Here is a 24,664-nt window from a genome sequence, read left to right as displayed (position 1 = left end):
AGGCTTTGATTCTGGTGAAGGGTTCCAGACTGAAATGTTAACTCTGTTTCTCTCTCCACGGATGCTGCCTGGCCTGCTGAGTGTTTCCAGCGTTTTCTGTTGTTATTTCAGATTTCCAGCATCTGCAGTATTTTGCTATTGTATTTGATTCTGGTGTTGTGTCTTATTAGATGTGGGCATAGAGAAAATAATCAGGGCTACAATCTCTCCCTCTCTCTCTCTTTCAGCTTTATTTATTGATAATGCTACAGTGTTGCAACGATATCTCTGGTCCTCACTCACATCTAGCGAAGGTTCGCACTGGTGGCAGGGCTGTGCATTTCCTGTCCTAAGAAGTTTCCCAATTTTGGGAAAGAATGGGCCAGAAATTCGTGAACGGGGCTTGCCGCGCGTGCAAGCCCCGTATATGCACTTACCCTACGCTCTGGCCGTTGACCTCCAGGGACGCCTGGAATTGGTATTTCAAAAAGAAGAATCCCGGGCAGCGTATGACGTCACGCCGCCCAGGAGTGCAGCCAGCGCGAAGCCTGGAGCGTGCAGTGCAAGTGAGACATGCCCCTTGAGGTCTCAGTTTCACAGGACACGCCCCCAATGTTTCTGTCAAGCTGCTAAGCATTTTTACATGCAAAGCAGCAGTTTAAATAGGTTTTTGGAAGTTTTTTGAAGATTTTGGTAACTTTTATAAACTTTTAAAAATGTCTACATTATTTTGAAGAATCTGAAGTAGTTTTAAACAGAATTAAAGCAATTTAAAGACTTTTAAAAGCCCTAAAAGAATTTTTTAAATTCCATTTATTTATTTAGCAATGTCGTCGTCATACGTGTCTTCACACTGTTCCCTTTGGGGAACTGTATGAAGTGGTGGAAGGATTTATGGCCATGATTAACGCTCATTCCGTGACCGTAACCATCTTTGAACCAGCTGTTAGGGCGGTTAGTCCTATGGCGGGAGGGTTTTACGGGCTCCCACAAGCTGTACAAGGAGGGGGGGGGCCACCCACACCCACGGACGCAAATATCCCACTGGATGTCAACCCAGAATTTAGAGCCGGAGCTCCGACTCCACTTGCCGGGACTGTCTGGAGCGGGGTTCGAAACCCTACCCTGATCTGGCCCAGCGGCGGGGATCCTACCGCTATGCCAAAGGCCCAATCCGATTAGCAACGTGAAATGGCTGGAATGAGCACAATTCACGGCATTAAAAGAACTCACAATTGAACTGATGATGACCTCAGCAATCTCCTCAAGGAGGTGGAGGCGCAGCGCCTGCTCATCATTGGTAATGAGAAGTCAAAGGCGCCGCAAAAAGGGCAGATGATAGCTTGGTCTTTCAAGTGGCAGCATAGGGCTCCAGTCACGGGGAGGGAAAAGGCGCAGGAAACGTATGGGTGTCACCTTTTGTGCGGAGTGGGCCTTTTGCGTAGCAGTAAGCATCCCCGCCGCTGGGCCAGAAGGAGTAGGGTTTCGAACCCCACTCCAGACAGTCCCGGCAAGTGGAGTCGGAGCTCCAACTATAAATTCTGGGTGGACATCCAGCGGGATACTTGCGTCCATGGGTGTGGGTGGGCCCCCCCCCCCCTCAGATGGGTTGTGGGAGCCCGTAAAACCCTCACGCCATAGGACTAACCACCCTAATGGCTGGTTCAAAGATGGTTACGGTCACGGAATGAGCGTTAATCACGGCCATAAATCCTTCCACCACTTCATACAGTTCCCGAAAGGGAACAGTGTGAGGATATGTACGACGATGACCTCTTGCGCAATGCACCTCCTTGGACCCTCAGTCGCAGATGCGAGGGGGCAAATCGTGCAATTGTTAAATTTTTCATTTTATTGACATGTAAAATGTTGGCCCAGTAATTCCCTTCCAAATGCGCGAGTACGGTCGGGGTACTTACGCGTCTGGCCGGAGGAAATGCCGGTTTTCAGCATGCACAGTGCATGCGGGGAAAACTGGCATTTCCTGTCCTCTGAACGAAGGGGTTCAGAGGCAGAACGCGTGCACAGTAAAATTCGCCGCTTTCATTCATGCTTTCAGTGAGGTAAAGTCCTTACAACTTACACATGAAAAAAGCATGGGTACAGTTGCTCCAGAGGCTGCGGAGGAAGATATTTGTTATCGTGGAGCTTCTGAAAGTATGTATGTCTGTATATATTCCTTTGCGTGTTATGTATATATTCCTTTACTTATGTGTGTGACTTATTGGAAAATCATCATTAAAAACATACATTCATACACATAAGTAAAGGAATATAAAACATACATACATATATGTAAAGGAATATATGCGGACATACATACATAATTACTTATTACTGATGAAAAGTTTCTTTCTTAAAAGTGCTGGAAATGTTACATTACTCATTTTAGATCACTCATTTTCACATTCCATTCACACAGCCACAATTGCTCCTTCTACCTACCATTCTGAAAAATTTAAACTTTAAAACTTACTTAAAATTTCTTAAAATAAGTTCCCTCCCTTTCCCAAACAAAAATATTGCCTTTCAAAAGCTCCACGATAAAATTTATCTTCCTCCGCAGCCTTGGAACAACTTTACACCTGCTTTTTTCAAGTGTAACTTGTAAGGACTTACCCTCACTGAACCCATGAATGAAATCTACGAAGTTCACTGCGCAAGCGCTGCCTGTGCAGTCGCACGCGCTGTGCCTATGAACCCCTTCCTTCCGAGGTCTGGAAATGCCGGCGTTCCCCGCATGCGCTGTTCATGCTGAACGCCGGCATTTCCAACGGCCAGATGCGTGAGTACCCCGACCGTACTCACGCATTTGGTCACGAATTTCTGGCCCAATGAGTTAGAGTAGGACATTGTGTGCAATGTGTCTTGTTTTCAACATAGTGTCAGGCACAGCATATTTACAGCTTAAAGGGAACAAGAGTGTTCTGAGGAGCACTGACCTTATCATGATCAATAAATAAAGCTGAGACAGAGAGAGATGGGTTGGAGATTAGAGCTGAAAAATGAATCGTCTATGAGACAATGGGGTAGAAATTCCTTCGCACCCTACCGATTTTTAGAGTGAATTCAGTGTTGAACTTTCAAATTTCGCAAAAGCAAAATACTGTGGATGCTGGAAATCTGAAATCAAAACAGAAAATGCTAGAGATACTCAGCAAGTCAGGCAGTCTGATGAAAGGTCATCAACCTGAAACGTTAACTCTGTTTCTCTTTCCACAGATGCTGCCTGACCTGCTGAGTATTTCCAGCATTTTCTGTTTTTATTTCAAATTTTGCAGTCAGACGTCCCACACCGGAAGTGTGCACAAAAAAATGGCCACCGCCATATTGGTAAAAGCAGATATCAGGCGTCCCTGGCAACTGCCTGAATTGATTGCTGGCCTCACAAAAATATGTCAATAGGGGTCATGTGTCCTGTGTTGAATTAGGACCCCTTTCCGAAATTGGTGCCTGGGAGCTTTTCATTTGCGCTTCCTTACACCCACCTAGAGAAACATGGTGCAAAGGGGTCTGTGAAGATAATGATGGCTCTTAACTTCTATGCCACAGGCTCATTCCAGGCTGCAACAGGTGGCATCAGCAATATCAGTCAGGTGATGGATGCCCTCTTTGCAAGGAGAGAGCAATACCTCACCTTCCCCATAGGGGCGACTGATCAGGAGGAGGGAGCTCCCAGATATGCCAGTATCACTGGATTTCCCCAGGTGCAGGTCTCATTGACTGCACACCCTGCGTTCTCCCCATCACAAACCAGCCATGTTTTATCAAAGGAAGGGATTCTATTCCTAGAATGTTCAGCTGGTGCGTGATCACAGGCAGCAAATAATGCAGGTCTGTGCCCGGTATCCTGGCAGTAGTCATAATGCCTTCATACTGCACTAGCACCCCCTGTCTTTGACCCAGACCAGCAGGCACCAAGTTGGCTCCTTGGAGACGATGCCCCTCTACACCTGGTTCATGACTCCTGTCAGGAACCCGGGCACAGATGCGGAGCACCAGTACAATGAGAGCCACACAAGAACAAGCTCGCATTGAGCAACCCATAGGTGTCCTCAAACAAAGGTTCCGGTGCCTGGACCGACCCAGTGGAGTCTTACAGTATAGTCCCGAGCTGGTCTCCAGATTTGCAGTGGTTTGCTGTATGCTACACAACTACGCCATTCGGAGGCTGCTGATCATTCACTGAGAGCACTAGAGATCATCGTGGCGGGCAACTTTGAGCAGCTCTGGGCATTGAGAGACCAGGTGCAGACTGATGTGCCTCAGCTTCGGTCGGGGAAATCTTGGCCAGCTGGCTCTGTGGGACCAATAAAGGCACTGGGTCAACCTGAGAGAGGACGGCATGAGCCTCTCCCATGGAGCCAATGCAACTGTCATGAGAATGCGTCTCTACAGGCCCTCAGCTCTGTGTGAGAACAGAGTGAAGGAGTATAGCAATGCACTAGCAGCCCCTATCCATGCTCTCCACACTCCTATCCATGCTCTCATTCATGGATTGAAAGGCTGAGACGCTAAACCTGAGGGCCACGATGGCAGCAGTTGGAACTCCCAGTGAAGCTGTCAGAGCTGTCACCAGAGACTCCATCATTGTGGGCCCCACTACAGTGTTCATAAAGCTGACCACTTGCTCCATGGTTGCCTGCATGGTCTAAATGCCTTGCTGGATGACCCCACACAAGCTAGAGCTGAACTGCTCCATGCGCTGTGTCATTGTGCCCAAGCTCTCTGGCAGGCTGCACAGTGTACTTAAAAGGTCCTGGTGTATGCAGATCAGTCTTTGAATGAAGGCTGCACCCTCAAGATCTTCATCTCTGCCCTTCGCAGAAGAGCTATGATATATACTTTCCCTCCATTTGCTGCTTCCTGGACCGTCCCACCCCCCGCCCATGCTCCTGCACTGTATTGCTTGGTGATTCTCCCAGTACAGATCCATCTAATCTATTCTCCAATGTATGCATAGTACCAACCACTGAGCTGGTGCTTGTTAAAATAAAGTCAAATGGCTCCGTGCCATCTTCGGTGATGCTTTCCGTCAGCTCCTCATCCTCTGGGCACTCTACATTTATTGACCTGAAAGGGAAGAGAGGGAATTTAGTGGGAGAGATAACCAAAGACAGATGAGTGGCTGCTGGAAGCAGCTGCACTTTGTGATGCTTAGGCCGCGATTTTGCTGGCGCTCAGAGGGCGGGTTCGGAGGTGGGTCCGCTGTCAAAATTGAAATGATTGACAGCGGGTTGGGAGCCCATTCTGAACCCGCCTTCATGTAAGTTTCCAAAGCGTCGGATCTGTGATTTCAGAACAGACCCGACACAAAGCGGCGGGGGCGGCATTTAAGATAGTTAAATGCTTGTTAAACACTTGTTAACTATTATTTTGCCAGCCTTTCTCTATTTTACCACTTTTTTATCGAGGTTCATGCCGTTCGGAGATCACGTCAGGTAAGTAGGTTGGGTTCTCTATGTCTCCCCATTGCTGTGAATAGGTGACAGCTGCAAAAGTGGTATGAATGCTACCATTTCACAGCTGTTCACTTTCTAATGTCAGAAGCTTGAGCCTTCAGGACTTGGAAGACACTTTTGAGCTGTATGCAGTTTGGAAGTGTTTGGAGTAAACTCTCTATCCACTGTCACTTCCTTGGAGCAAGCTCGCTCACCATTGACAGATCACTTCTGTCATCTCAACTTCAGCTGCCATCTATTCCAGCAACATCGGTGCCCTTGAAAAAATCTCACCTTTGTCCTCAGGATCCCTCCATGATCAGCCCCAACACCAACATCACCAGGCACACCAACAACAACACCAACCTTCTCCGCAATCACCTGATGCTGCACAGGACACAAGGCATCAGCACCTGACAACATTGCTGCCCGGGAGGCCGGCGATGGCATCACCATGGCCAGATTTACTTCACTTGAAGTTGTACACCCTGGCTGCGTGATGGGCCAGGTTGGCACCACCCCACACCAGCACCATAAAGCATCCCTACAATGTCCAAGCCATTCCTTTCACACTCATCACAAATGAGGGGGGGGGGGGGGGGGTGAAGTTATGTCTCAACATTCACTGGAACTCACTAAGACATTTCCAAAGGCGAGCACAGATCCGTCCAATAAGGTAAAGTGTTGAAAATATAGATTTCAATGTTTGACAACACATTAACAGAAGCTTCACATGAACATTGGCTAAACCACCCAGGTGCCTATCCTTGTGTGTTGTTAGTTCGTATGCTTGCAGTAGGATGAGGGTGAGTGTGGGGAGTGGCTAGTGAGGTGGGGAAGTGATATTCCGATCCCTACGGGTGGGTACGTGTTGTGTACGCACCCGTAGGGACATCGGATATGCCGGTTTCAGGCATGCACTGCGCATGCGCTGGAAACCGGCATTTCCAATCTGTCAAGGAAGCTCTTGGTGTGGAGATGCCGGAGTTGGACTGATTTTTCATTTAAAAATACTTTAAAGGTAAGTTTATTTTTAGCCCCATTAAAAACTTTAATTATTTTTTCAAAAATTTAAATTTGTGTTTAAAATAGTTAATTTATGTAATTTCAAGTCATTTTAAAAATGTGATTTTTAAAAAATTTATTTGAAGTTTTACTATGTTTTTGGGGGTGATCTCCATTCCTGTCAAATGTATGAAGGGAGATTCCCTTCTGTGATTGGCTCCCCATGGCCCACGTGATCCCAGGGACGCTGCGAACTACCTGTGCCTCTGGGATATGTGGGCCCTGTGCACTGGCAGTTTGGAGAAGCCCAGCAGTGGAACTCTGCGCCTCCCGGGAATCCTCAGGTAAGGGCGCAGATCTTTCCAGATCGCAGCCCTCTGCCCGCGGGAGGCCTGCGATCAGAAAATCTGGGCCAATGTAGATAGAGAGGAATGGGTGGAGGTGCAAGGTAAGTTGGTGTGAGTAAAGATGTGCAGGAGTAGGGAAGGGAAGGCAGAGTGATGTGGAAGTGATGAGAGGCACAGCAGGATGAAGTTGAGTGTAACTTGACAGTAATGTTTCGTGATCTACTCAGATCATTGAAAGGCTTGCGCCGCTGCAGCCTGGTCCTTCTCATGGGATTGGGGGCAAAGTATTAACGTGGATAGAGAACTGGCTGGCGGATAGAAAACAGAGAGTTGGAATAAACGGCTCGTTTTCGGAGTGGCAGGCAGTGACCAGCGGGGTGCCGCAAGGATCTGTCCTGGGACCCCAGCTGTTCACAATATATATAAATGATCTGGATCAGGGAATTGGATGCAATATTTCCAAATTCGCTGACGACACTAAACTAGGAGGAGGGGTGGGCTCTGATGAGGATGTCAGGAGGCTACAGTGCGATTTGGACAGGTTGGGGGAATGGGCGGATACGTGGCAGATGCACTATAATGTGGATAAATGCGAGGTTATCCACTTTGGGGGTAAAAACAGGAGGGTAGATTATTATCTAAATGGCAATAGATTGGGAGATGGGGAAGTGCAGAGGGACCTGGGTGTTCTTGTGCACCAGTCACTGAAGGAGAGCATGCAGGTGCAACAGGCGATTAAGAAGGCAAATGGTATGTTGGCCTTCATATCAAGGGGGTTCGAGTATAGGAATAGGGATACCTTACTACAGCTGTACAAGGTGCTGGTGAGACCGCATCTGGAGTATTGTGTACAGTTTTGGTCGCCCCATCTGTGGAAGGATGTTCTTGCCATGGAAAGAGTGCAACGGCGATTCACCAGGCTGATACCTGGAATGGCGGGAATGACCTACGAAGAGAGATTAAATAGTTTGGGCTTGTACTCACTGGAGTTTAGAAGATTGAGAGGGGATCTCATCGAAACATATAAAATTATGGCAGGCCTGGACAGGCTGAATTCAGAGAGAATGTTTCCAATGGCCGGGGAGCACAGAACCAGGGGCCACAGTCTAAAAATAGCGGGCAAATCATTTAAAACAGAGATGAGGAAGAATTTCTTCACTCAAAGAGTGGTGAGCCTGTGGAATTCCCTGCCACAGAGGGCTGTGAAGGCTAATTCAATAAATATTTTCAAGAGAGAATTGGATATATTTCTGAAGGCTAAGGGGATTAAGGGTTACGGAGAAAAGGCGGGGACGGGGTACTGAACTGGTAAGATCAGCTATGATCTCCTGGGGAGGTCTCGTCCGCCCATGGGAAGAGAAGAGAACCTCGCTGCATGCTGTTACTCCCTCCATAAGCACTGGCAGCAGAAGTGTCAAGATAAGTTTGGACATGGCCCCTTTCAGGAAACTGGCTGATGACGCATCATAAGAACATAAGAACATAAGAAATAGGAGCAGGAGTAGGCCAATCGGCCCCTCGAGCCTGCTTCGTCATTCAATAAGATCATGGCTGATCTGATCCTAACCGCCAATCTACTATCACAGAACCATCTCCTGAATCTAACAGAATTGGACACACGAAATAGGAGCAGGATCAGGCTACACGGCCCCTGGGCCCGCTCCGCTACCCACAGGGCCATGACCGATCCGAACCTAGACTCATGTCCAAATTCCTGTCCGCTCCCTGTAACCCTTAATTCCCTTTACTTCTAGGAAACTGTCTATTTCTGTTTTAAACTTATGTAATGATGTAGCTTCTACAGCTTTTTGGGGCAGCATATTCCATGGACCTACCACCCTCTGAGTGAAGTAGTTCCTCCTCATCTCAGTTTTGAAAGAGCAGCCCCTTATTCTAAGACTATGCCCCCTAGTTCTAGTTTCACCCATCATCGGGAACATCCTCCCCGCATCCACCCGATCCAACCCCTTCACAATCTCATATGTTTCAATAAGATCGCCTCTCATTCTTCTGAACTCCAATGAGTAGAGTCCCAATCTACTCAACCTCTCCTCATATGTCCATCCCCTCATCCCCGGGATTAACCGAGTGAACCTTCTTTGTACTGACTCGAGAGCAAGTATGTCCTTTCTTAAGTATGGACACCAAAACTGTACGCAGTATTCCAGGTGCGGTCTCACCAATACCTTGTACAACTGAAGCAATACCTCCCTATTTTTATATTCTATCCCCCTAGCAATGAAAGCCAACATTCCATTGGCCTTCTTAATCACTTGCTGCACCTGCATACTAACCTTTTGAGTTTCGTGCACCAGGACCCCCAGATCCCTTTGTACTTCAGTACTTTCCAGTTTCTTGCCATTAAGATAATAACTTGCTCTACGATTTTTCCTGCCAAAGTGCATAACCTCACACTTTCCAGTATTGTATTCCATCTGCCAAATCTCTGCCCACTTACTTAGCCTGTCTATGTCCCCTTGCAGGTTTTTTATGTCCTCCTCACTCACTACTTTCCCTCCCATCTTAGCATCATCTGCAAACTTTGATATGTTACACTCGGTCCCCTCCTCCAAATCGTTAATATAGATTGTAAAGAGTTGGGGACCCAGCACGGACCCCTGCGGAACACCACTAGTTACTGATTGCCAGTCTGAGAATGAACCATTTATCCCAACTCTCTGCCTTCTGTTAGATAGCCAATCCTCTATCCATGCCAGAATATTACCCCCAATCCCGTGATTTTTTATCTTAAGCAATAATCTTTTGTGTGGCACCTTGTCAAATGCCTTTTGGAAGTCTAAATACACTACGTCCAATTATCATCAAATTACGTCATCAGACCCGCTTCCTATTAATTGGTCGGGAATCTCGCAGGGCGGGCTTAACAAGCCCCATCAATGTAAAATCACTTGGAGAGTGCGGGCTACAGTAGGCATCGGGCTGGGACCGCGACACCGACCCCGACCGCCCCAGACCCGCCTCGGTCGGCGAAATCATGGGCTTAGTGTCCGAGTGTGAGAATTCAGTGCGAAGGGACAGAGTGAAAGATAACCTGCAGGATGCGTCCTCCAACCTGGTCAGTCATAACACCCCTGACCTGACCAATCCCACAATCTCCATGACTTGCTCTTAAAGTGGGGAGAGGACCTGCCACCTCCTGTCTTCGGCCCCTCTCTACTATTGTTCACCAGCTTTGCCTGCAAGAAAGAAGGATGTTAGTGGTCACCTAGTGAGATGGTTTAAGAATGTGTACATTAAAGTTGAATAGTGCTGGAGTGTGAAGGGTGGCAGAGCTGTGACAAGGTGATGGCAGTACTAGTGAGGAGAGTATAAGGTGCAGAGTGGCATTAGGAGCAGATGGAGGTGGAGTGAAGTGTGCTGCAGTGAATGGAGGAGAGTGCTGGTACTTGGGGGAAGGAAGAGTGGTGAGTGCTGAGACTTCAGGTAGTGCAGGCTTTTGCAGAGAGTGCTGTGAGATCGGAGTTAGGAGTCTTACCTTAGTAACCCTCATCAAGTCATTAAACTTCTTCCTACATTGGAGTCAGTTTTGTGGGGCGATGCTCTTGGCGCACGCCACCTGTGCCCCTGCCACCAAGCAGCTTGGTGGGGTAACTTCCTGCCACTTGGTGGGAAGATGACATTCCTCGTCCTGCTGCCTCATCCACCAGGATCTCCATTGCAGTGTCGGAAAAGTGAGGGGCCCTTGAAGTCTCCTGCCATCTCCTGAGCTCCCTTCCGGTTGCCTGCAGCCAAAATGCACCTCCCCTCTAAGAGCTGCAGGCTGCCTTTAAGTAGCAGCAGGAACATTGGAAATTGAAAGCTCCAATTGGGCAATCTGCCAATCAGCAGTAGGACTAATGGTGGCAGCCCGCTTATTTCATTTATAATGAGGACCCCTGACCAATTTGCTAGTCTTGTCCTGCGCACGTGATTAGGCGCACACTGCTAGCGTAGCGGCAGCCCGAAAACAGGCCTACACGAATTTCAACCCCAATATGTTTTTCCCTTTATCTTATCTACGAGTGAGAGAGAGAGGCCTAGAAATTCAGTATAGCCACGTTTGGGGCGCTACAGCCGGGCGGCCGCTAAAGTTTGCGCCCGGCGCAACTTAACGCCACCTTCGCCGATATTCAGTTGCATCGCCCCAAGAGGTTGCTGCTGCGCTAAAACAAGCGATGCACGACTATCATTAGGCGCTAAGCCGGCGGTCCGAGGCAATACCCCCGAGGGCGGGCGCAGTGCAGGTGCGGCGAGTTGCTGATTGAAGGCAGACACTCTGGCGCCGGTCAGCTCTTAAAGGGGGAGGGTGGATTTGTTTGGCTGCCACGCCCTGCACACTGCAGCCCTGAAGCAAGGCCTGACCACTGCTGCTTGATCTGTTCAACGCCCAGGACAATGGAGAAGGCCAGGGAGAGAGCGCAGCGCTTCAGTGAGGGTGACCTGAGGGTGCTGGTTGGTGCAGTGGAGCGCAGGCGCCATGTTCTGTTCCCTGAAGGTGGCAGGAGGCCGCTGCCCAGCGCCTATCGGAAAGCCTGGAGGGAGGTGTCAAACAGGGTGACCTCCAACAGCGTGGTTGCCAGGACTCCTGTACAATGCCGAAAAAAGTTCAACGACCTCACTTGGGTTGTCAGGGTGAGTACCCTTTCCAGTGTCCTCCTCATCCCTGCATGTGCACCTCAGTTTATGGGCAAAGGGACCTGAAAGCCCTAATGCCCAGCCCTCATCCAGCAGCTATGGGACTGTCATGAAAATCACTTGCACATTCAGGACTTTACACACTGTCAGGGCTATTCCACCATGGGAGGCAGTGCAGACAAGATCAGGGCTTCACACTGTCAGGGCTATTCCACCATGGGAGGCAGTGCAGACAAGATCAGGGCTTCACACTGTCAGGGCTAGTCCACCATGGGAAGCAGTGCAGACAAGATCAGGGCTTCACACTGTACTTAGAGGCCGTCCTTTCTCTTGCAGGGCAAGCTGGCGCACAACCGAAGGCAGCAGCGTCAGACCGGGGGAGGCCATCCTGACCTCAAACAGCTCTGCGACCTGGAGCAGCGTGTGGAGCGCATTATGTCAGGCCGGCTGATTGGCCCCGTCGCCAGTGGAGATGCCGACCCTGTTGTGGGCCCCAATGGTAAGGGCACCACCTTTTTGACCTCTCTCTTTCCACTTGCGCCTCAGAACAGCATCCTTTGCCACTGTCGGACCAATGCAGTGCATAGCAGCACTCATGCCTCCCTCGCTGCCGCCCTGTCCTCACTCTAAAGCAACTCTTGTGCCTCCCTGCTTTCAGATGGTGACTCGCCAGGTGAGGAGGCAGCCCCTCAAGCTGGCACTGTGTCCGAGTTGTGGTGTATGTAACCTGTTCCACCTTAAGAGAACTTAAGCCTGGTCCACCTTAAGGAAAGTACTACTTTCTTTGGCTGCTGTATACGTAATGCCGGTGGTGACCACACCGGTATATAAGCACAGTGTAATAATATTGTATTCAGTATAGTCCTGACCTCCAACCAGTAAAGACCTGTTGAATTTACTCTTGTGGTCTGTGTAGTAATTCTCACTATAACGCACAGACGTAACAGTGGCGACGAGTCCGATTCTTACCCTGCTGCAGTAATTTCCACGGCGACTTCGTCCACAGACAGGACGTCGAAGAGAGGTTTCCACCCTCATCACCTACTGGAAGACACGTCGAGCGGCAGGCATCGAGCAACCGGAGTGCAGAAGACATCCTGACCTCGAAGCCTCCATCAACGACTGTCAGCTTCTTCTACTACCTCATGGTGGGTAAGCCGGGCAGCGACGCGACAGAAAGTCTACCGCGTTGGCTGTACAGACGGGGCTGGGAAGACGGAGGAATAAGGGCGGTGAGGTCGATCGCGACCGGAGATAAGGGCCGGGCCGCTTTCGAGCGAGAGGTGCAGCGCGGGACATCGATCGCGACCGGAGATAAGGGCCGCATTTGGGCTAAAGGCGCAGAGTCTGGGGAAACTGAAGGCGCGAGAGCCGCGGTGAAGTGGAGACAGCGTCGGGGGACGGGTGAAGACCGCCAAGCGCGGGAAAAGTGCCATTTTGTGGGCGGAGGACGACGACAAGAGCGGGAAGCCGCCATCTTGGATAACATAAAAAATACAATAAATTGCTACGATGCCTAAACATGGGAACATTAATGCCTTCGCCAGTGATATAGAAGACTGGGCTATGTATGTAGAACGCATACAAAACTATTGTAAGGCAAATAAAATTCCTGATGCAGATAAAGCACTAACATTACTAAACTTAATGGGTGCGAAGACATACGGGCAATTGAAACACCTGTTATCACCAGATGAACCGGCGGATAAGACGTTCGAACAGATTGTTACTGTCCTAAAAAATCATCTTAACCCCACGCCGCTGATGCTAGCGGAACGATTTAAATTTTACAATAGAAGACAGCTGCAAAATGAAAGCAATGCTGAATATTTGATGGAATTACGTAAGCTAGCAAAATATTGTCAGTTTGGAACGGGACTGACAGAGGCACTTCGAGATAGATTTGTGTGTGGTTTATTTAAACAGGATACACAAAGACGACTGCTCGAGGAGAATGAGCTGTCTCTCGAGAAGGCGGTCACTATGGCAGCAGCACACGAGGCCGCAGCGAGAGGCACGGCAGTAATGCAGCTACGGCCACCGGAACTCGGTACAAACAAATTGGGTTTGAGTTCTGTCAAATGTTATCATTGTGGAAAGACAACGCACGATCAGAACCAGTGTTGGTTTAAAAACCAAGCATGCAGAACGTGTGGCAGGCTTGGCCACATAGCTAAAGTATGCCGGTCAGGAAAGAAGACCAGCAACAAAAAGTCACCGCAAGGAAAATATGCGAAGGTACACAAGGTGACAAAGAACAGTTTGACCGAACAGAAGTCAGATTCAGACGCTAGCAGTAATGAACTGGATAGCTTAAGAATACACAACGTTGGCAAGGATACAGACCTCCAGACAATTTGGGTCACTCTTCAGATAGCAGGAGTCCAAGTAAAAATGGAATTGGACACTGGATCGGCATTGACGGTCATGAATAAGAAAGATTACAGAAGGTTATTCCAACATATTCCCTTACAGGATACGGAGATTATATTGAAAACGTACACGGGGCAAAGAGTGTACCCTATCGGAAAAATAGAGGTAGAAGTGGTCCACAAGGGCGAAGGAAGCCAAGTAATGGACTTATATGTGCTACCTGAAGGAGGTCCACCACTACTAGGATGGGAGTGGATTAGGAAAATGAATATGGACTGGCACTCCTTGAATGCACTAACGGTAGATTCCGGGGAAACAGCTGTCAAACCTAAACGGTTGTCCAGAATATTGGATGAGGCTAAAGAGGTGTTCCAGCCGGGACTGGGAACACTGAGAGGAATTACGGCAAACATCAAGATTGATGAACATGCACAACCAAAATTTTTTAAAGCCAGACCGGTACCCTATGCAATACGACCTACAGTTGAAGCGGAGCTGGAAGCACTAGAACGTTCAGGTGTACTGTCTAAAGTAGATTGGAGTGAGTGGGCTACGCCCATTGTTCCCGTTATGAAACGTCCTGCGAACAATAAGCCAGGAGATCCAGGGAAGGTTCGCATCTGTGGAGATTTCAAAATCACCGTTAATCCGGTGCTTCACACAGTGCAGTATCCGCTTCCACGGATTGAGGATATTTTCGCTTCACTGTCTGGCGGGAAACACTTCACCAAGATAGACCTGGCGCAGGCGTACTTGCAGATGGAGGTTGAAGAAGAGTCACGCCAATACCTCACGATCAACGCGCATCGAGGGTTGTACCGGTACAATAGGCTGGTTTTTGGTGTGGCATCGGCTCCAGCAATTTGGCAGAGGGCCATGGAGCAGGTATTACAGGGAATTCCAGGCACACAATGTTACCTGGACGACATTCTGATCACAGGTGATGGTGATGAACAACATCTCGCTAACTTGGAACTGGTGCTCAACAGACTGAAAGAGTATGGACTTAGGGTAAATCGGCAGAAATGTGAGTTCTTCCAGAAGCGGATCTCGTACTGTGGTCATGTCATTGACCGGGAGGGGCTTCATAAGTCTCCTGACAAGATAGAGGCAGTTGTAAAGGCTCCCGCTCCGGAGAATGTCTCTCAGTTGAGGTCATTTCTAGGATTAATTAACTATTACCATAAATTTCTGCCAAATCTATCCATGGTACTGCATCCGTTGAACGCTCTTTTACAGAAAGGGGTACCATGGGACTGGGGCGAAAACTGTAAGAAGGCATTTCGCAAAAGCAAAGAATTGATCACCTCAGAGGAAGTGTTGGCTCATTTCAACCCGACACTGCCTATTCGGTTGGCTTGTGATGCTTCTCCATATGGTATTGGGGCAGTACTCTCACATAAATTGCCAAATGGCACAGAAAGGCCAGTCGCGTTTGCATCCAGATCATTGACCTCCGCTGAGCGCAACTATGCGCAGATCGATAGGGAGGCCCTTAGCCTTGTATGGGGAGTGAAGAAGTTTAATCATTACCTACAGGGCCAAAAATTCACACTTCTGACGGACCATCAACCGTTGGTGTCCATTTTTAACCCTAAGAAGGGTGTTTCGGTGATGACAGCACAGCGTCTCCAGAGATGGTCTCTTTTCTTAGGGGCACATCAATATCAGATAGAATTCAAAAGGTACGAAACAGCATGGCAATGCTGATGGCCTGTCGCGCCTGCCACTACCTGAAGATGAAGACACGACGGAAGTTGACCCTGTTGAGTTATTTCATTCGACCATTATCGAGTGTTTACCTGTCACCAATGCAAGTATTGAAAGAGAAACCAGGAACGACCCGACACTGTCCAGAGTCTACGAGGTGACAGTGAAAGGATGGCCAACACGGGGTGATCCTCTGTTACCGGCATTCTCGGCAAGGCGAGACCAGCTGTCCGTCTGCCATGGTACTTTGATGTACGGGACAAGAGTGATTATTCCTCCCAAGTTAAGGGAAAGAGTTTTAAAAGAACTACATGAAGGTCATCTGGGGGGAGTTAAAATGAAAAGTCTTGCTAGGGCTTACGTATGGTGGCCGGGTATTGACCAACAGATTGAGGAGTTAACGAAAAGCTGCGCTGGGTGTCAAAAAGTGCAAAATGCACCTCAGATAGCACCGCTACACCCATGGGAATGGCCTTCAGCCCCATGGCAACGCGTACACATTGACTTTGCTGGTCCATTCATGGACTCCATGTTCCTAATCGCGGTGGACGCACATTCCAAATGGCCAGATGTCATCAAGGTGAATACCACTACTTCAGAAAAGACAATTGCGGTGTTAAGAACAATATTCGCAAGGAACGGGTTGCCAGAACAGATCTGTTCGGACAACGGACCACAGTTTGTATCGGAAGAATTCCAACAATTCTTAAAGAAGAATGGAGTTAAACATTATACCTCTGCCCCATATCATCCGGCGACAAACGGGTTGGCTGAAAGATTTGTCCAGACATTCAAAAAGGCTATTAAGGCCATGAATGATGATCAGATTCCGCTGCAACACAAGGTCGATAAGTTCCTGATGTCATATAGAAACGCCGATCATGCCGTGACTAACCAAAGTCCTGCTATGATGTTTTATAACAGGAGGTTGCGGTCCAAGTTGGACTTGTTAAAACCAAATGTGCGGAGGGAAGTGGAAAACAAACAGTTTCGGCATATTAACAGCAAGACCACTCGAACGTTCGACGTAGGACAACCAGTGATGGCAAGGGGCTATGGAAACGAAAAATGGCAGTCCGGAACAATCCGGGCCAGACAAGGACCTCTGATGTACACCGTAGATATTGGTCATAATGTGATAAGGCGTCATGTGGATCAACTGGTAGAGTCGAGAGCAAGGGTCGAACCCATGGTTGTGACAGAGACAGCTGTGGAAGACGTTCATGAACCTGAAGCATCTACCTCAGCCGAGAATGTACTTGATGATGATGACACCCAATACATTGGCAACCAACTAGAGGAGGCACCTCAACAACAAGAATCAGAGACCACTGAAAGGCGTTATCCAAGCCGAATCAGAAAGCCTCCTGAGAGACTGAACCTTTGAACTGTTATACCTGAAGTTATATATGTATATATGTTATGTTTATTTGGGGATATGACTGTTAAGCTAAAAAGGGAGGATTGTGGTGTATGTAACCTGTTCCACCTTAAGAGAACTTAAGCCTGGTCCACCTTAAGAAAGGTACTACTTTCTTTGGCTGCTGTATACGTAATACCGGTGGTGACCACACCGGTATATAAGCACAGTGTAATAACATTGTATTCAGTATAGTCCTGACCTCCAACCAGTAAAGACCTGTTGAATTTACTCTTGTGGTCTGTGTAGTAATTCTCACTATAACACACAGACTTAACACGAGTCAGACATAGAGGAGGAGGAAGAGGAAGCCAGACCATCAGGGACACCCTCAGCCGAGGCAGCCCATGGCCATGATGGTGACACGTCCTCCCTGGAGGGGAGCAGGGGGGAAGGTTCGGAGGATAGTGAAGCTCCGGGGACCAGCGGGCTGCAGCAACGCGGGAGGGGTGGGGAAGCTCGGCGGCCTTCTCCCCGGAGGGTGAGTGCGGCCTCCAGTCCTGCTACGGTGAGCGCAGAGGAGGTGCGGATCCTAGCGGAAATGGGCGCCCAGGCTGAGCGCAGGCACACTGAGCTCATGGCTGCAGTGGCAAGGATGCCTGACTCCATAGAGTCACTGTCAAGGAGTGTGCAGGAATTCGGGGCAGCACAGGCCAGGAGTCTGCAACAATTCAGTGCAGCACAGGAGTCTGCAGGACTTCGCGGCAGCACAGGTGGCTTCTAGCCAAGTGCTCAGTCGTGCCGTGCATTCACTGGCTGGTGTCATGCAGACACAGACCAGGGCCACACGGGCACTAACTGCTGCCACCCTCGCTGGATCGGCCAGGCATCGCCAGGGCACTCGCCGCGCCACAGCAGCCCAGCAGTCTGTGCTTCAGCAGATTGCTGCGCATGCTGCAGTGCTGGCCCGTGCGAGTGCCAATGTATCAGCCAACCAGGGAGTACCTGTGATCTGTCAGGTTGGCAGCATTCCTGCAGCCAAAACTGTCACTCCTCCATTGCAGCTGCCACCAGCCGCTGGACAGACTGCTGCCGCCCAAGCAGATTTGGAGCAGTCAGCAGCCGGCCCCTCCAGGCCCAGAGCTGGTCCAGGCCGACCCCCAAGGGCATCTGCCGTCTCACCATTTGACCCTCAGCAGCCTTCCCCCAGCCTTGCTGCAGCCACTGGGGTCCCATTGAGGAGGAGCTGCAGGGCGGGTAGGGGCCAGTCACGGATGCGAAACGCATCACCCTCGCAGGGGAAAAAGTAGAAGGTGTGGCCAAATGTTTTGTTTTACTTGTAAAGGCCGAGACTGGTGTATTTGTTTTACTTGTAAAGGCCGAGACTGGTCTATTTGTTTTACTTGTAAAGGCCGAGACTGGTCTATTTGTGTTTTTGGAAAGGCCGAGACTGGTCTATTTGTTTTACTTGTAAAGGCCGAGACTGGTCTATTTGTGTTTTTGGGGGGGGGGGGGGGTTTCTCTCCATTAGTTTGTTATGTGGGAAGGGCACAGAGGTATCATAGTAATAAATTTTCTTAAATCGCACTGTCCATGCTTTCTTTTGGAAGTCCTGGTTGCCCTGCTCGGCTGAGGGCTTGTGGAGCGGCTACATTCATCTTCTGCCATTGGCACAAGCCATTCCCTGAGAGGGGGCCTAGAACCGACGTGCAATAAGCCGCCGACGGGCGGCCCTTGCACTTTCTGCCTCCCTCCTGTGCTGGTCCTCCTCCTCCTCCTCCTCCTCCTCTGGTGGTCCTCCAATGTCTGGTGGCAGTGGCTGAGTCCTGCGGATAGCCAGGTTGTGCAGCATGCAGCACACGAGAACGAAATGGGAGACTCGCTCAGGCGAGTACTGTAGGGCTCCTCCGGAACGATCCAGACAGCGGAACTGTTGCTTCAGGACGCCGATTGTTTGCTCAATGATGTTCCTGGTTGCTTGATGGCTGTCATTGTATCCCTCTTCAGCAGGGGTGCTGGGCGCACGGAGCGGGGTCATCAGCCAGGTGCACAAAGATAGCCTTTGTCCCCGAGAAGCCATCCTTGTGGGTGAGGCTGGGCCTCGAACATGTCTGCCACAGAAGTCTGGCGCAGGATGAAGGCATCGTGGCTGCTGCCTGGAAAGCGGGCATTGACAGCTAGGATGAGCTGCCTGTGGTCACACACCAACTGCACGTTGAGCGAATGGTAGCCCTTCCGGTTGCGGTAATCCTCGGCATTCTCTAGAGGTGCCCGCAAAGCCACATGCGTGCAGTCAATGGCGCCCTGCACCATGGGGAAGCCCGCTAATGCTGCAAAGCCCATTGCACGCTGTTGCTGCTTGTCAACGGTCATGGAGAAGGAGATGAACTGACGTCTCCTTCTGAAAAGGGCATTGGTCACCTGGCAGATGCAGCAATGTACCACAAACTGGGAGATGTTGGAAATGTCCCCAGTCGTGGATTGGAAGGAGCCGGTGGCATAGAAGTTGAGACGCCGTCACCTTCACTGCCACCGACAGAGACGTCCTGCTCCTCAGCTGTGGCTGCAGGTCTCCGCAAAGCAGGTGGCAGATCTCAGTGACCACCGCCCTTCTGAATCGCAGCCTCCGAACACACTGCTCCTCAGACATGTTCAGATATGAGAACTGCTGGCGGTATACCCTGGGTGGGTAAGGCCCCCTTTGTCGACGCCTGTTGCCCCTTCTCCGTCTGGCCATGACTGGCACTCTCTCACGGCGTCTCTGAGCCCTTTGAATGCAATGGAGAAGCCCAACGTTTCCACTCATTGCAGCCCCCATTATATGTTTCCAATCAATGCTATGGCTCTGAAGTTAAAGACAAGTGCAAAGCTGTGGCCTGAAGCCACAAGTACCTGTGCGAGTGTTGATCCAAACCAGAAACCTCTCTACCTTTGTCTCTCTCCAAAGATCCGTCTCTCACAAAGAAGGAGTGGTGCAAAATGGCTGCCATTTATACTGCAGGAGGAGTGCCATTTAATTAGCGCCCCCCGTGCCCCACAGCGACTGGGAACCGTTCCCCTCTACCAGTCGCTAGGGGCGCCAGGCGCACAATAGGCCGGCGCCACTGAATTTCCGGTTTGGGACGCACAAAGGGCGTTGCACCATGAAATGACGTCAGGATATGCGCGCGCAAAGGCTTTGCGCCGTCGCTATATCTTAACTAAAGTTCGCGAGAGGCACAGATCGCGCTGCACCCAGGCGCTAGCCGCTTAGCACCCCACATCTCCTCCTCCTAAGGCGCTAGCGGCTGGCGCAAACCACTGAATTTCTAGGCCAGAGAGATTGCATATTAGAACTTTAAATAATTTGTATTGTTAGGCCTAAGATTTAAAGAATGTGTAATTGGTAACAATTATTTAGCAAAAAATGCTAGTATTATACTAAAAAGGTTCAAAGATAAATACAAGGGGGGTAATCGTGACTTTGGGTGAAGTCAGTAGAAATAAAAATCAGGAGAGATGTAAAATGGGTTGCTGATTCACTATCACCCATTTTACACTATCACACAATGTCAAGATCGACCCCCAGAGAGATTAGGAAAGAGAAAAGACCATTTTGATCCTTCCAGAAATTCCCATACAAAATATTTTAGTTGTGAGCTCAGTTAGGGTTTGGAGTTGTGCAAATACAAATGTTTGAAGATCACTCATCATAGTCACCAAGCTCTGATAATTGCAATAAGGTTTTGATCTTACCTAAATAGCATATTGCTCGTTTCTTTTTTTCACAGGGATCATTATTCCACTTTCCTGCATCTTTCTGTCTCTTTATATAAATTTCTACACAATCTTCTGCCCCAGGAGTTGGTTCACCTTCAGCCCAGTTTTCTGCCTCTTTATCCAGTGATTTGTTAGTTCCAACCCAGGTCCAAGCACCATGAATCTTTCTTATTCCAATCCAGTAGTAACTTGGATTTCTTTGTAACACCATATTCAGATGTTTATTTTCTTCACTGTTCTGAATTGCAACCAGGTCAGTGAAGGACACTCGGCAGAATTCTCTGGCAGCTGGCCATGTCACATCTGCTTCTGAATAGCTATAGTTCCAGCTGCGGACTCCTTCCAAAATTGCTAGTTCTGTGAAGACAATACACTTCCCTGTAACACCTGAACTAGTTGTATAATATACACATCGCAATTCATATGATCCGTTCCACAAGATTGTTGCATGCTTAAGCAGAATGTTAGAAATTTGAATCTAAATCTAGACTGTACTGGTACTCACTAATGTTCATTGGTTGAGCATTGAAATTCTCAGCAAGAACAGTAGAAGATGCCATCCTGAAGGGTGAGGGATACAGGTAGGAGAGAAACAGCTGGCTGGACCAGTCCACCTGCCTAACAGTTCATCTCCTGTTGAAGAATCATTAAGTGGTATTTATGACAGAAGTCTACAGTCCATGAGTTCTCTCCCACCCAGTAGAAAGAAGGAAAGGAGATTCACGGAGGGACCTTAAAAAGGCCTTAAAAAAAGTGGTTAACAGGGATTCATTATCTAGGAAAATAGTTGACATCAGATTAGAAATCAGAATCTGAAATCTGATAATAAATACACTAGCTACAGAAGTGAGGCAACAGAAGCCTAGATTTTCCGATAGATGGTATTTAATACTAGTGTTATCCCATAATCGTCTTAATGTGTTAAAATGCAGTTGACTGGAAAATCTAGGCTAGTGTTCCTAAATCACCAAGGAACACACAGACTTCCCCCATACTACAAACCACAGTGAATTTAATATAGCTCCCAAAAAGCTCAAAAAATAGTCTGACTATAAGCCTTATGAGATGCGAAGACGAGGGGTTTGATTGAAAGTACAGCAGGACACGGGCTTGTCACAACTTAAGCTGCAGGTGTATTGAACAGCTGGGGGGAAAAAATACACAATAGTGCATTTTACTAGAGTGGCGAATTTGGGAATATGAGTGAGATGTCAGTAGTAAAGCTTTAAGATTTATTTTCTAGCAGAGTTACTTTCTCTTCTCTTCCCCACGATAGAATTTTCCACTGTATTTGGTGCATTTTCTGGCATTTTGGAGCCTATTGCAATTCTGCCCTTCATGCCAACAGCTATTTGCCCAGCAAGGGTCACAGATATTTTAATATAAAAATAAAAGCCGCTGTAAAGACTTCAATACTATTTTACAGGGTCCACTTCCTTTCATTGCGAATCTAACCCCAGATCCATCCCATTAATTTGTGAAATTAAACCGTTTACAACACACACTTAACAATAATCACAACTGGCACAGCTTTCCACATTCACAGAACAAAAGTGGTTCAATATTGCATCTGCCCCGCACTGCCCCAGGCCCCATGGTAACCCAGAGCCAGATTGCGGATTACCTGCATTGAGTATATGCTGATTTAACTAAACAACTTTTATTTTAAAGTATCTTCTAGGGCGACAAGGGTGAATTCATGTCATCAAAACAAAACCTTTAGAACTAAGTTTTGATGAAGTATCACACTGAAACATTAGCCTGTATTTTCCTCTTTTAGATGCTGATCAATCTGTATATTGTGTATTTCAAACATTCCTTAAAGCTTTTAAATATATGAGGCTGTAAATTACTTTTGGCGATTAATAGTAGACAAACACATATCAGGGCCAATTTTCTTCTACTGGTGTAAATCAGGTCTAAATTGTTAAGAACTGTAGCCAATCCCATCATGGTAATGTAGGAATAGCACTCAAATTTTGTGGGTCAGCTCATTGACATAATTCTAATTATCTGTCCCTATAAATGGTCATCCAAGCTGCCTATCCTGCACCAAGTCTGACTCACCCATCACCCTTTCCTCGCTGACCTATGTTAGTACCCAGTCCCCAAATGCCTTCAATTTCAAATTATCTTTTTGTAATTTTATTAATTTTGTGAGCTGCCATTAAGGGGACCTGGAATTTAAATGGCTAATAAGTTTCATGCACTTCCCTCTTACTATTGTGGCTGCTTGCTGGCACAGATGAATCTTTCTTCTCATACTCTTCTCTCCAGTAGTTCAGTATTAGAGTGTTAAATTGAGTAGTGTTCCTGAAGTAACTGCAAAGGATTGCCAAATATATGCCATCATGAAGGTCACAGGAAGGCTATAGCATGAGAGTAAAACCTTACCATAGATGACGACTAAAAGCCAAAATTGAGTAGTGCTCCTGAGTCTGGCGGTGCCTTTGCCAATCATAGATTTCCATGCAAGATGCCTAGTGAAGGGAAACCCACCATTATATTATTATTCCAAGCAAACAAAGCTAGAATGCAACATTAAGAAAAATCCCTCTACATGTCTTTTAGAGTAGAACAAACTTTATCTCATAAATGTTAGTACTTGTAGCTCCTAGTGTAACATTTTCACATTGTCACAGGTCATGACGCCGTATTTCAAAAACTGGAAACATGTTATCCAATTTAGACAAGTTTCTCGTTGGAAAATTAGAAAAAAACATGACTGCAGTGAAAAAACAATTAAATATTAGCTGAGAAATGAGTGTTGGTGATATTAGTGGATAAACAATACGATCTGTGACATTTCACTGCACGTTGCTTTGGCTGGGGCACTAATCTATTCAAATTAAATGAGCTGACACCTACATTAAAATTGTGGCGAGAGGAACGTTGTGCAAAAAGCATTCAGCTTTCAACCACTCGTCTCGCCAAGTGTCATTTCTAGACATTAAAATGATCAAAACTAGAAGAGGGGATACAGTAATACATGTTACAATTAAAATTCCGGAAACCCATTCCATTTGACACCAGTGCTTTCTTTTCCTGCTCATAACCATCAGTGTTGTTGTCATATATGCCACAAACTGGCTCTGGTTCCCGCAGATACTGCAGAACGCATGCAGAGTGTCCCTCTGCATGACAAACTCCAGCATAATATTCATCTTAAGGTATTATTCACAATCTCATCATGGAAGTCGAAATAACAATCCAGATCACATTTGCAAGATACTGCTTTTCTTTACCGTTTTATGTATATTTATTATTTCATATTTCAGTATATATGGAAGCTCAGTTTTTAAATATTTTGTCATCTTGCTTTCTGCTGGACGGGTCAAAAAAATCCCTCCCAGAAGCAAATGTACCCTACCATTTCTTTAGCCTGCAGAATCCTGTCTTCGCTCCTCCAAGTCTCCATGCAGATATTCTGTTGGTGAAGAATCCAGTGGAATATATCTCTAGTGCTGCAACTCTGTGGTTCTGCACACTAACTCTTTCAGTGTTGTTCAGGGCTTTATATCCTCTAACATTGACCCTCCGATGACGTCGGACAATCAACATTAAATAATTGCGTGTTCCTGCTTAAACACGCAAAGCCACCAAAAACAAAAAGAGATTTTATCTGCCGTCCGCATCCCATTCACATTAAAAGTTATTTCCAAGTGAATTAAATATTTAATTTCGTATGCAGAAAAGAAGGAGAATTGTTACATCATGTGGCTGAATGGAGACACTGTTACAAAAGTTTCCAAAGCAGAAAACAAAGTTAGAATTAACCTTTTAATTAGTGCAGTTTATGTACTTTTAAAAGAAACCGTTTAAAGTTTCATTTTCAGTTTGCCAACTTGGCTCAGTTGGTGGCACTCTTGCCTCTGGGTCAGAAGGTTTAAGTCCCACATTGGTACTTAAGTGCATTGTCAGGATTGGAGGTACCATTCTTTGGGTGTGTTGCTAAACACTGACGTTCATTCTGTCTGTTTAGGTGAACGGTCATGGTATATTGGTAAGAAGAAGAGATCAAATGGGCCAAAAGGCCCTCTTCATCTGATGTGATC

The 24,664-nt window shown here is 47.7% G+C and overlaps 1 protein-coding gene across 1 annotated transcript in view; it reads right to left on the bottom strand.

The window, feature by feature from the left end:
• LOC147121815 (L-selectin-like) overlaps positions 1–23,083 on the bottom strand; it is a 39,768-nt gene extending 16,685 nt beyond the window's left edge. Inside the window, exons 1-2 of the mRNA XM_085982323.1 lie at positions 23,004–23,083; positions 20,586–20,966 (exon numbers count right to left, since the gene is read on the bottom strand). Of these exons, the coding sequence (XP_085838449.1) occupies positions 20,586–20,966; positions 23,004–23,070 (448 nt within the window). The 5' untranslated portion in view covers positions 23,071–23,083. The remainder of the gene's footprint in view (positions 1–20,585; positions 20,967–23,003) is intronic.
• Positions 23,084–24,664: the final 1,581 nt, after the last annotated feature.

The sequence above is a fragment of the Somniosus microcephalus genome, chromosome 3 (genome assembly GCF_052327205.1).
Source record: "Somniosus microcephalus isolate GS21.2 chromosome 3, FLI_Smic_1.0, whole genome shotgun sequence".
Classification (NCBI taxonomy): Eukaryota; Metazoa; Chordata; class Chondrichthyes; order Squaliformes; family Somniosidae; genus Somniosus; species Somniosus microcephalus.
Note: the sequence above shows the minus strand (reverse complement) of the source record. Positions and strands in the feature narration are given on the sequence as shown.